Consider the following 12,294-nt stretch of genomic DNA (forward strand, 5'->3'; position numbering starts at 1 on the left):
AACACAAATAAATATATTATAATGTATATACATAAAATAATATATATATAAAACACATAAGACATAGAAAAAGAAACTAAAAGATATATGTGAAATGATATGAAATTATATGTATGTTCATGTATTTATTATTATATGTGTGTGGATGTGTGTGTGAGAGTGAGCTTGTGTATATCCATAATATGCTATAATTGATGTTTACCTTTTTTCTCTTTTCCAACCACTTCCTTCAACGTGTCCCAGCATTTATTTTGTATGCATGAAAAGATATTAATATTAAGACATTTTAAACATAATAAATGTATTAATAATTTTATGTAATGCTATCTCCATGTAACATTGACATAGGTTTAATGTACTGATCTTGTAAATTGTTGTTTTGTCTTTGTTTGTGTGTGGTTTGACAGACAGTTCTAAGGGAGATGTTTTTTGGTGGAGCTTGGAGTCCATCTGCTGGTCGAAGGAATACACTGCAGAGATTTATGAATGAGTGAGTGAGAATACAAATCTTTTGACCTGTTTTGAAATTTTATTTGTTTACATGAATTTGGATTACGAGGGCCACATATGGTTGTCTAATTGTGTTAGTTCACATGGATCAAGAGAGTTTTTAACTGCAATATTATATGTGTAGCGAAGTGAGCGAAATGGCTCGGGTCTGAGAGGGAATGACGGATTGAAATTCAAATATTAACAACTATTTAATTTGAGTTGTAATGTATTTGCTACTCCCAGCACCATTTATGAAGTACTTTAGAGGTACGCATTAGTAGACGTTTAGTGAACTCCGTAATTGAGTACACTTAGTTTGGCGAATACACTTTAACAAATAGCTTATATTTGATCAAACATGCATGAGACACAGTAATCGTGCTTCGTGTGTGCCACATTTTGGATTTCACACGGCAGATTATTATCCATGAGAAGACAGGCTGTCTCTGAGAAACATACTTACTCACTACTACTACTACTAATACTACTAATAAATATTATTATTATTATGGTTATTTATTCGACTGTTCCAACACTCTGTGATTTAGAGCTTATTGTGTTACATTACGACAGGTTTCTGACCCATAGTTTATTTCAAGAGATGGCCTACAAATGTGTACTTTTCATCACATTCACAATTTGATTAGGGCATTTGTCTTTTATATATTATCATATAAAGATAATAGAATGAGATTCCTTTATTCAGTTGGTTAACACGATCCGCATATATGGCTACAACTTTATAATAAAGAGCAGAGGATCTTGCCCCCTTCCATTTGCAAATGTTGCCCACTGATGATCCACTAAGCCTGAAATATGTTAAAGCAGGATTTTTTGCCGTGTTATTTTTTGTTGTAGGAAATTTGAAGGGACAATACGAAACATAAACCAAAAAAAAACATAACAAGAATAACTCTAATAAAATGTATATACCTAAAATAATCTATATCTATATATATATATATATATATATATATATATATATATATATATATATATATATATAAACCAGAAAAGAAATAGAAAAATGAACAAGAAAAGATTATACACAGCTCCTATGATAGAACCCAAAACATGATTCATTCCGCCCTAGTATTTTTGATTGACAAAACATACTAAATATATGTATACATTTCTTTAATGCTATCTCCATGTAACATTGAAATAGGTTTAATGTACTGATCTTGTAAATTGTTGTTTTGTCTCTGTTTGTGTGTGGTTTGACAGACAATTCTAGGGGAGGTGTTTTTTGGGTGGAGCTTGGAGTCCATCTGCTGGTCGAAGGAATACACTGCAGAGATTTGTAAATGAGTGAGTGGGAATACAAATCTTTCTACCTGCTTTTGTAATGTTTTATTTGTTTACATGATTTTGGATTATGAGGGCCACATATGGTTGTGTAGTAGTGTTCATTTCTTATGGATCAAGAGGGTTATTATTAACTGATATAATTATTTTATGTGTAAAGTGAGAAAAAAGGATTGGAGCATATTCCGAAAGATTGTTAGAAAATAAATCAACCTCCCAGCACAATTTTCAAAGTACTTCCGAAGTACACATTAGTAGAAGTTTAATGAACTCCGTAAATACATACACCTAGTTTGACGAATGCACTTTACAAAATGGCTTATATTTGATAAAACGTACATGATACACATTAATCGTCCTTTTTGTGGTCCACACGTTGAATTTCTCAAGGATTATTATTATTAATATTTTTATTAGATTTATTTACTTTTTGTTTTATTGAGTATTTGGGTTTGTACTGCTACTACATGTCTCTTGAGCGATAACACTGGGATTTAGAGATGATGTATTGATATATATTACGACAATATTTATTAAGCTTTTTATTTTTTGGCTGAATATAGGCTTTGTACAACACTCAAACCAACTACTAAAACCAACAAATGAACAAACACACAGCGAAATGTTTTTGTACGTTGCCCTCCGTTTGTTTGGTGAGGGGAAAATATTCAAATGTCCCACGCGGTTCAGTGCTTCATAAAGTCGGTCTGGCAATATGTAATATTCAGCATTCATTGGTGTAAGATATCTACAGTTATTACTTTCAAGCAGATACGGTTTATAATCAGTCTTTCTGTAGCGCTCTAGCGTGCGGGGGCGGTGCGGACGGCCTCACCGCGAGGGGCCACCCAGCTGCTTTGTACTGGGCTCCGCCTCTCTGTCTTCAACTAGGTCCGGTAGAGTAGAATATCAGGCGCCGGCCGGCCGCTCTAACTTCATTCTTTCTCTTCTCGTCGACAGGGAGCAAGAGCAGCAACGATGTCCGGCCGAATGTAACTAAATCTGAATGTGTATGGATAGGGAATCCTGAAAACAAATTTATGATTAGTATCCCTGAAACTGAAAATTTGAAGGTTTTAGGTATCTATTTTAATAATAAAGATAGTGTGGAGACAAATTGGAGTGAAAAAGTTGAAGTCATGAAAGCAGAAACAAAAAAATGGACCAATTGTAATTTAAGTTATAAAACTAGAATAAATATAGTTAAGACGTATATATTATCTAAAATATTATTTTTATCTTGTATACTCCCACCTACAGATAAATGGCTTAAAACAATAAATAAACTGTGTTGTAATTTTATATGGAATTCCACCAGGGAGGTTACAAAAAGAAATTTACTCTATAAAAAAAAAGAGCTTGGGGGTTTGGGAGCCTTAGATTTTTCTATTAAGACCAAAATCTCAGTCTGTAAAATAATTGTAAATGGTATAAACAGGCAAGCTGATTGGATTGGTGACATTACCAACTGGAAACAAAAAAGAGGCCGTGCTAGATTATCAATACCTTATTATAAATTAATATATAGTGATTTTATGAATAAATATAAACATTTAGATATAGATTGGATTGGTGATTCTAGTAGAGATATTTATAGGCTAATTTGTGATGAATTGTATGGCGGAAAAATAGAATATAGAAATCTTGTGGGAGATGAAAATGATACCTGCATTAAAAATCTTTTATGTAAAGAACTTTCAGATAAACAGAGAGATATATCATGGTTAATGGCAATAAGAAGACTACCGGTAAGAGCTGTAGTAAGATGGAGCTGTTTTGTTAAAACCACTTTATGCCCCATGCCTAATTGTCAAGAAGAAGAGACCTTAGAGCATTTTTTATTATTTTGTTATCGTTCCCAGGAAGTGTGGGACTTGGTTAAAGAAATAGGTTTGGATATAAATATACATGTTAAATCTGTAATTTATGGTATCTTTGATGAAAAAATGGACAATAATAAGCATGATTTCTTCTGGTGGGTTTTAAATGTTGTTAAGTCTAAACTGTGGAAAACAAGATGCAGGATGACTATCGACCAACAATTTGTCTCCAGTCAAATAGTTTTTAAACAAATTAAAACTGAATTAAAGAGACTGAGGACTTTGAACAAACTTTTCAAAAATTCGGACTTATGGAACTTTTTTATTTTGTAAATGATTAATGTAAATATATGCTGCAATTAGTGTACTCTGTCAAATGTATGCTTGTTACTAATTAAATAAAGACCTTAAAAAAAAAAAAAAAGAAAAGGAGGCAAGGGGCTCGGGAAAGGAGGCGCCAAGCGTCACCGCAAAGTTCTTCGCGATAACATCCAGGGCATCACCAAGCCCGCTATCCGCCGTCTTGCGCGTCGTGGTGGCGTCAAGCGTATCTCCGGTCTGATCTACGAGGAGACCCGCGGTGTGCTGAAAGTGTTCCTGGAGAACGTGATCAGAGACGCCGTCACCTACACCGAGCACGCCAAGAGAAAGACCGTCACCGCCATGGATGTGGTGTACGCCCTGAAACGCCAGGGACGCACTCTTTACGGATTCGGAGGTTAAACGCTCGTCTAGAACAACGCAAACAACAACGGCTCTTTTAAGAGCCACCCACAAATCCACCCAAAGACAAGTTTTCCGTGTTTGAATAAGATACAGTAGTTGAATAACACTAAATTTCCCTATATAAAACGTCCCACTGCCCGTGAATTAGCAGATAAAGTGTGGAAATGCACTATGAAAGATATATTTAAGGATATCAGTATTATTGTGTGTGTGTGTGTGTGTACGCTATATATTTATAGATAATTTATACATATATGCCTACCAGTGTGTGTGTGTGTGTGTGTATATGTATACGCACGTGTGTTATTAAAGAATAGATTTTCATCATATAAATATCCGAGTCTGGGAATAAGAAGCGTCAGCGTAAAGTCAATTATTGTATGAGTTTTAGGTAGTTTTAGAGGACCGCCGTAGGATCTCCCGGCCATTCAACTGAACCAGACATTAGTTTACACGAAGGCAAAGTGATGAATAAACATACAGGCGCGCGTTTGTGCGCGCTCTCAAAGCGCATATGTCTTTATTTGTCCGCTTCTAAGCTAACGCATACGAAGCGTCAATTTTTACAAGGTATAAAACGGTCTTAAACTTAGTACACTTAGTCCTACACGGGGGCCGTCGCCTTCGCCGCTGTGTGCGCGGGAAGGCACACAAAGAGCAGGCTGCAGCAGCGGGTGGAGGGTGGAGGGTGGATGGGGTTGGGGGGGGGAGGGGGGAGGGGGGGAGGGGGGGAGGGGTATTACAGTGGAGCGAGCTGTGTTTGTCCAATGGTGGTTTGACGGCATTCGAAAGGCGTGACTCATGTTAATTAGACTAGCAGAGTGTAAATAACGTGGGGGTTAGTCGCCTCCCCCTCATTCTTCAGTCTAACTCGAAGACGAGCAGGATGCCTGAGCCAGCAAAGTCCGCCCCGAAGAAGGGCTCCAAGAAGGCCGTCACCAAGACCGCCGGCAAGGGAGGCAAGAAGCGCAGAAAGTCCAGGAAGGAGAGCTATGCCATCTACGTCTACAAGGTGCTGAAGCAGGTCCACCCCGACACCGGAATCTCCTCAAAGGCGATGGGTATCATGAACTCCTTCGTGAACGACATCTTCGAGCGCATCGCCGGTGAGTCTTCCCGCCTGGCTCACTACAACAAGCGTTCCACCATCACCTCCAGGGAGATCCAGACCGCCGTGCGCCTGCTTCTGCCCGGCGAGCTGGCCAAGCACGCCGTCTCCGAGGGAACAAAGGCCGTCACCAAGTACACCAGCTCCAAGTAAAGAGCGAACCCGCTCCGATCAAACCCAACGGCTCTTTTAAGAGCCACCCACGTTTTCCACTAAAGAGCAGCGTTCCGTGTCCCTTTTCTAATGTGTTTTAAAAAAAACACACACATTAAGTATTCATATACGTAGTGTGTGTGTGTGTGTGTGTGTGTATTGTAGTGAATGTGTATATTTATATGTATAAAAATAATAAATAAAATTGTGAACACACAATATATAGATATATATATATGTATATAGATATATATAGATATATATGTATATAGATATATGTGTATATATATATGTATATAGATATATGTGTGTATATATATATATATATATATATATATATATATATACACGTATATATATATACGTATATATATATATATATAGATATATGTATATGTATATAGATATATGTATCTGTATATAGATATATGTATATGTATATAGATATATATATGTATATATATATAGATATGTGTATATATATATATATACGTATATATACGTATATATATATATATATATATATATATATATATATATATATATATAGATATATGTATATGTATATAGATATATGTATCTGTATATAGATATATGTATATGTATATAGATATATATGTATATATATATATAGATATAGATATATAGATAGAAGAAATGGAAGGCGCATGATTCCCCATTATGTGCTGGGCTAAGCAGTGACTAGTGACACTAGTGACCAGTACATAGGTGGTCAATAAATCACACAAATAGTACATAAGAGGTGGTACAGCACAAAGTGTGTTTAAGAGATTATGCTATTCATGGGGAAGTGACATATTGCACAACGTCTATGCCTAGAGGAGATAAAAGTACACATATGTATGTACACATTTGCCACGTGCAAAGTGCTATAATTACTATAGCGCTAGATTATTATAGTGCTATAATTAAAGAACAGTTGAGCTTACCTATTAGTAACACAATCCCAATGATAAGCGTGTAACTGCTCTGCCCTATGACACATACTGTGACAAACTCTGTTGTAATTTGTTTCAAGAAAATACAGCCAATGAATCTAGAAATACACCAAAACTAGCTCCTAGTGAGCTGCATATAAACATGTGATTAGAAATCATATGTCGCTATGAATGATTAATGTTAAATGTAACCTATTTGTGGTGTTACTAACTTTTTCCTGCATCCATAAACAGAAAATCAGCTGTAAGACACACAAAACACACCCTACACGACTGTTGGTCCAACATCTGAGCTTCCACACCTGATGCTGCTAACGAGAGCCGCGTGTGAACGATAGAGCCAGGTGTGCTTCGTCTTACAAAGGCATAAATAAGCCCCCTCCCAGGTCAGCAAGCGAGACCCCAATTTTGGCGTCATGTTTGTCTTAACAGGCAGCAAGTAGAACCAGATCAGGGTAGTAAAGCAACACGCTTACTGTTTGGAGTAGAAATTTAGCTTATTATGCTGCTGCACACAGCTAGGCCTCAGAGTTCTACAGGTGCTGGTGGTTTAGGTATATTGATAAGTTAGGCCTCAGTTATGTAGTGTTTCTGCAGTGTTTTTAGGTCTATTTATATGTTAGGCCTGAGTAGTATAGTGCTTCTGCAGTGTTTTTAGGTATATTGATAAGTTAGGCATCAGTTATGTAGTGCTGCTGCAGCATTTTCAGGTATATTTATATGTTAGGTCTCATAAATATACCTGCACACACTGCAGCAGCACTACATTACTATGTTACGCCTGAGTATCATAGTGCTGCTTCAGTGTGTGCAGGTATATTTCTACGTTAGGCCTGTCTGTCATAGTGTTGCTGCAGCGTGTGCAGGTGTATTTAGAAGCTAGGCCTCAGTTCATCGGGTGCTGGTGGAATGCGTACGTGTAAGAGCCGCAGCTAGCCAACAAGGTTCTACAGCAGGTAGAGTGAGCGCGCAGGTAAAAGTAGGCACTAGGCCTCAGTGTTACAGTGCTGCTTCAGTGTGTTCAGGTTAATTTAGGAGCTAGGCCTCAGTAATAGGGTGCTGCTGCAGTGTTTTTTTCGTTATATTTATATGTTAGGCCTCAGTAGTATATACCTGCACACACTGCAGCAGCACTATAAGTTAGGGCTGAGTATCATAGTGCTGCTGCAGTGTGTGCAGGTACATTTAGGTGCTAGGCCTCAGTTATGTAGTGCTGCCGCAGAGTTTTCATGTCTATTTATATGTTAGGCCTGAGCAATATAGTGCTTCTGCAGCGTTTTTAGGTATATTGATTTGTTAGGCCTCAGTATTGTAGTGCTGCTTCAGTGTGTGCAGGTACATTTAGGAGCTAGGCCTCATAAATATACCCCCAAAAAAAACACTGCAGCAGCACCATTTTACTATGTTATGCCTCAGTAGTATATACCTGCACACACTGCAGCAGCACAAAGTTAGGGCTGAGTATCATAGTGCTGCTGCAGTGTGTGCAGGTACATTTAGGAGCTAGGCCTCAGTAATGTAGTGCTGCCGCAGCGTTTTTAAGTATCTTGATAAGTAAGGCCTCAGTTATGTAGTGCTGCCGCAGTGTTTTCTGGTCTATTTCTAAGTAAGGCCTCAGTAATGTAGTGCTGCCGCAGTGTTTTTAGGTATCTTGATAAGTAAGGCCTCAGTTATGTAGTGGTTCTGCAGAGTTTTTAGGTATATTGATTTGTTAGGCCTCAGTATTATAGTGCTGCTGCAGTGTGTGCAGGTACATTTAGGAGCTAGGCCTCAGTAATATAGTGCTTCTGCAGCGTATTTAGATCTATTTATATGTTAGGCCTGAGCAATATAGTGCTTCTGCAGCGTATTTAGGTCTATTTATATGTTAGGCCTGAGCAATATAGTGCTTCTGCAGTGTTTTTCGGTGTCTTGATAAGTTAGGCCTCAGTTATGTAGTGCTGCTGCAGCGTGTGCAGGTGTATTTAGAAGCTAGGCCTCAGAGTTCTACGGGTGCTTGTGGAATGCGTACGCGTAAGAGCCGCAGCTAGGCAACGAGGTTCTACAGCAGGTAGAGTGAGCGCGCAGGTAAAAGTAGGCACTAGGCCTCAGTATTATAGTGCTGCTGCAGTGTTTTTTTTTTAGTTATATTTATATGTTATGCCTCAGTAGTATATACCTGCACACACTGCAGCAGCACTATAAGTTAGGGCTGAGTATCATAGTGCTGCTGCAGTGTGTGCAGGTACATTTAGGAGCTAGGCCTCATAAATATACCAAAAAAAAACACTGCAGCAGCACCATTTTACTATGTTATGCCTCAGTAGAATATACCTGCACACACTGCAGCAGCACTAAGTTAGGGCTGAGTATCATAGTGCTGCTGCAGTGTGTGCAGGTACATTTAGGAGCTAGGCCTCAGTAATGTAGTGCTGCTGCAGTGTTTTTAAGTATCTTGATAAGTAAGGCCTCAGTAATGTAGTGCTGCTGCAGTGTTTTTAGGTATCTTGATAAGTAAGGGCTCAGTTATGTAGTGCTGCCGCAGTGTTTTTAGGTATCTTGATAAGTAAGGGCTCAGTTATGTAGTGCTGCCGCAGTGTTTTTAGGTATCTTGATAAGTAAGGGCTCAGTTATGTAGTGCTGCCGCAGTGTTTTTAGGTATCTTGATAAGTAAGGCCTCAGTTATGTAGTGGTTCTGCAGAGTTTTCATGTCTGTTTATATGTTAGGCCTGAGCAATATAGTGCTTCTGCAGCGTTTTTAGGTATATTGATTTGTTAGGCCTCAGTATTATAGTGCTGATTCAGTGTGTGCAGGTACATTTAGGAGCTAGGCCTCATATAAATAACAAAAAAAAACACTGCAGAGCACCATTTTACTATGTTATGCCTCAGTAGAATATACCTGCACACACTGCAGCAGCACTATAAGTTAGGGCTGAGTATCATAGGGCTGCTGCAGTGTGTGCAGGTACATTTAGGAGCTAGGCCTCAGTAATGTAGTGCTGCCGCAGTGTTTTCAGGTCTATTTAGATGTTAGCCCTGAGCAATATAGTGCTTCTGCAGCGTATTTAGGTCTATTTATATGTTAGGCCTGAGCAATATAGTGCTTCTGCAGTGTTTTTCGGTGTATTTAGAAGCTAGGCCTCAGAGTTCTACGGGTGCTTGTGGAACGCGTACGCGTAAGAGCCGCAGCTAGGCAACGAGGTTCTACAGCAGGTAGAGTGAGCGCGCAGGTAAAAGTAGGCACTAGGCCTCAGTGTTACAGTGCTGCTGCGGTGTGTTCAGGTAAAGTTAGGAGTTAGGCCTCAGTATTGCAGCGCTCGTGGAGTGTGAATTTAGCCGCTAGGCCTCAGCCTTCCGATTGACAGAATGTTCATGTAGGCCTTTACCTACTGCTATATTTGGATCTATTAAAAATGTTACCACAATAAAAGTGTGGCCTCACGCTCTTTTTTTTTTCTTCTGTATTAGGGTTCTGGGCGGTTGGGGTTGCAATGAATTAGTGTTATAGGGGATTAGGGTTGTAATAAATTAGAGTTAGGGTTGTAATAAATTAGGGTTATGGGGCTTAGGGTTACAATATATTAGGGTTATGGGGCTTAGGGTTAGAATATGTTAAGGTTATGGGGCTTAGGGTTAGAATATATTAGGGTTAGAATATGTTAGGGTTATGGGGCTTAGGGTTAGAATATGTTAGGGTTATGGTGCTTAGGGTTAGAATATATTAGGGTTAGAATATGTTAGGGTTATGGGGCTTAGGGTTAGAATATATTAGGGTTATGGGGCTTAGGGTTAGAATATGTTAGGGTTAGGGTGCTTAGGGTTAGAATATATTAGGGTTGAGGGGCTTAGGGTTAGAATATGTTAGGGTTAGGAGGTTTAGAGTTAGAATAAAATAGGGTTGGGGGGTCTTAGGGCTGGTGGAGGGCCGGTGTTTGGGGGAATTAGGGCTCGTTACCGGAGCGCCGAGTCGATTCAGGTGCGCCTAACGAGCCGCGCCCGGAGCCCGGGACCCACAAGAGCCGAGCGCTCCACGAGGAGCGCCGATCCGAGTGCGGGGCGCCGGCGACGAAGACCAGGCGGCGACAAAGACGCGTGGGAGTCGACTGCGGGAGTCGTCCATTCGCGCAACACACCGCGCGCGCACTGTGCTTTACGCACTCCACAAGGGCGCCCCGCAACACCAGCTAAACTACGCACACGCGCCTCACACACCCGACACGCTCTCGCCCACACTCTCCTCCGACGACACCCACGCCGTTCGCCCCGCTCGCGATACCCTTTCACGACATTATTACACGATAAGCACGCCAAATGCGCCGTTGCCCGTTCGGAGCGCGGCCGGCTCGGCGCGCTTCGAGGAGCGCCGCGAGAAAGGCGCCGTCCGCACGCCGCCCTTTCCGCCTTCACGACACGCGAGGGGGCCTCTCGGAGGCGGGAGAGTGCTTTAACGCTCGCCAGGTTGGCCACGCGCGCGGATTTCGTGCGAGAAACGCGGCGAGAAAACACAACGCGAGCCTGCAGCTGCGCCACGGCTGCACAGCACCGGCCGGGTTGAGTCTACAACGTTCTCATGCGGCGCTTAAGGGCCGCCCCCCTCGCCGCTGAGGGAGGTTCCACAGAACGCTACAGCAGCAGACACACAGTGCTCGCTCCAGCACGCAGCAAAGCAGAACGATGGCAGAAGTCGCTCCCGCCCCAGCCGCCTCGGCGCCCGCCAAGGCCCCCAAGAAGAAGGCGGCCGCCCGCCCCAAGAAGGCCGGCCCCAGCGTCGGCGAGCTTATCGTCAAGGCCGTCTCGGCATCCAAGGAGAGGAGCGGCGTGTCCCTCGCCGCCCTGAAGAAAGCCCTGGCTGCCGGCGGCTACGACGTGGAGAAGAACAACTCTCGCGTTAAGATCGCCGTCAAGAGCCTCGTCACCAAGGGCACTCTGGTGCAGACCAAAGGCACCGGCGCGTCGGGCTCTTTCAAGCTCAACAAGAAGCAGGCCGAGGCCAAGAAGAAGCCGGCCAAGAAGGCTGCTCCTAAAGCCAAGAAGCCCGCCGCCAAGAAACCGGCTGCCGCGAAAAAGCCCAAGAAGGTAGCGGCGAAGAAGCCCGCCGCGGCCAAGAAGTCTCCCAAAAAGGCCAAGAAACCCGCAGCGGCTGCGAAGAAGGCAACCAAGAGCCCCAAGAAGGCGAAGAAGCCGGCGGCTCCCAAGAAAGCCACCAAGAGCCCAAAGAAAGCCAAGGCTGTCAAGCCCAAAGCGGCCAAGCCCAAGGCGGCGAAGCCCAAGAAGGCTGCCCCCAAGAAGAAGTAAACGGTGCCGTTTACCTTCATGTTTTGTTCCTCTCTAACAACGGCTCTTTTAAGAGCCACCCACAGTTTCGTTTCAAAGAGCTTCCTTTGCTATAAACACGTACATATATGTATTCAAAGCATATAACAGTGTCTAATGTGTATGGCGTATGACACTATTTATCGTTGTATGATCATCATTTTAACATACAAATACGGCTCCCATATAAGTAGCTGTCATAGCACAACCACAGCCACTGTAGGTATTCGTTTCATTAGTTTGTTTATTAGGTTATTTCTTTTCGTTTACAACTTTAGATTTATTTGAGCGGGAAGGCATAAGTCTCTGTCTGCAGCAGTAGGTCTCTGTCTCACACACACACAAAGCAGGCAGCACGAGGAGGAGGGGGAGGTGGGGGCCCAAAGCGAGCAGCGGAGGGCGGGCGCTGGCGTTGGACGGCGGACACGCGATT

The 12,294-nt window shown here is 41.8% G+C and overlaps 4 protein-coding genes across 7 annotated transcripts in view; all 4 read left to right on the forward strand.

The window, feature by feature from the left end:
* Positions 1-12,294, forward strand: part of LOC125798651 (histone H4) — a 69,398-nt gene that overhangs the window by 15,479 nt on the left and 41,625 nt on the right. Inside the window, exon 1 of one of the 2 annotated variants that reach the window (XM_049474187.1) lies at positions 1,720-1,803. The exons of the other annotated variant lie outside the window; for it this stretch is intronic. The gene's annotated coding sequence lies outside the window, so the exon portion shown is untranslated. Of the gene's footprint in view, positions 1-1,719; positions 1,804-12,294 lie in introns of those variants that run through there. 2 annotated transcript variants of the gene reach the window in all.
* LOC125798650 (histone H4) overlaps positions 1-12,294 on the forward strand; it is a 53,450-nt gene that overhangs the window by 15,479 nt on the left and 25,677 nt on the right. Inside the window, exon 1 of one of the 2 annotated variants that reach the window (XM_049474184.1) lies at positions 1,720-1,803. The exons of the other annotated variant lie outside the window; for it this stretch is intronic. The gene's annotated coding sequence lies outside the window, so the exon portion shown is untranslated. Of the gene's footprint in view, positions 1-1,719; positions 1,804-12,294 lie in introns of those variants that run through there. 2 annotated transcript variants of the gene reach the window in all.
* Positions 1-12,294, forward strand: part of LOC125798649 (histone H4) — a 36,520-nt gene that overhangs the window by 15,479 nt on the left and 8,747 nt on the right. The window contains exons 1-2 of one of the 2 annotated variants that reach the window (XM_049474183.1): positions 342-490; positions 1,720-1,803. The exons of the other annotated variant lie outside the window; for it this stretch is intronic. The gene's annotated coding sequence lies outside the window, so the exon portion shown is untranslated. Of the gene's footprint in view, positions 1-341; positions 491-1,719; positions 1,804-12,294 lie in introns of those variants that run through there. 2 annotated transcript variants of the gene reach the window in all.
* LOC125798646 (histone H4-like) lies at positions 3,521-4,343 on the forward strand. The gene is made up of 2 exons (XM_049474180.1): positions 3,521-3,548; positions 4,033-4,343. The coding sequence occupies exons 1-2, from the start codon at positions 3,521-3,523 to the stop codon at positions 4,341-4,343; spliced, it is 339 nt and encodes a 112-aa protein (XP_049330137.1).

Source organism: Astyanax mexicanus, unplaced genomic scaffold (assembly GCF_023375975.1).
Source record: "Astyanax mexicanus isolate ESR-SI-001 unplaced genomic scaffold, AstMex3_surface scaffold_69, whole genome shotgun sequence".
In the NCBI taxonomy this organism is placed as follows: Eukaryota; Metazoa; Chordata; class Actinopteri; order Characiformes; family Acestrorhamphidae; genus Astyanax; species Astyanax mexicanus.

Bases quoted from the DNA above. Each gene is read 5' to 3' on its own strand.
- LOC125798646 (XM_049474180.1), top strand. From the start codon at position 3,521: ATGGTTAATGGCAATAAGAAGACTACCG. The intron at 3,549-4,032 runs GTAAGAGCTGTA...AAAGACCTTAAA, and splicing joins TGGCAATAAGAAGACTACCG to AAAAAAAAAAAAGAAAAGGA.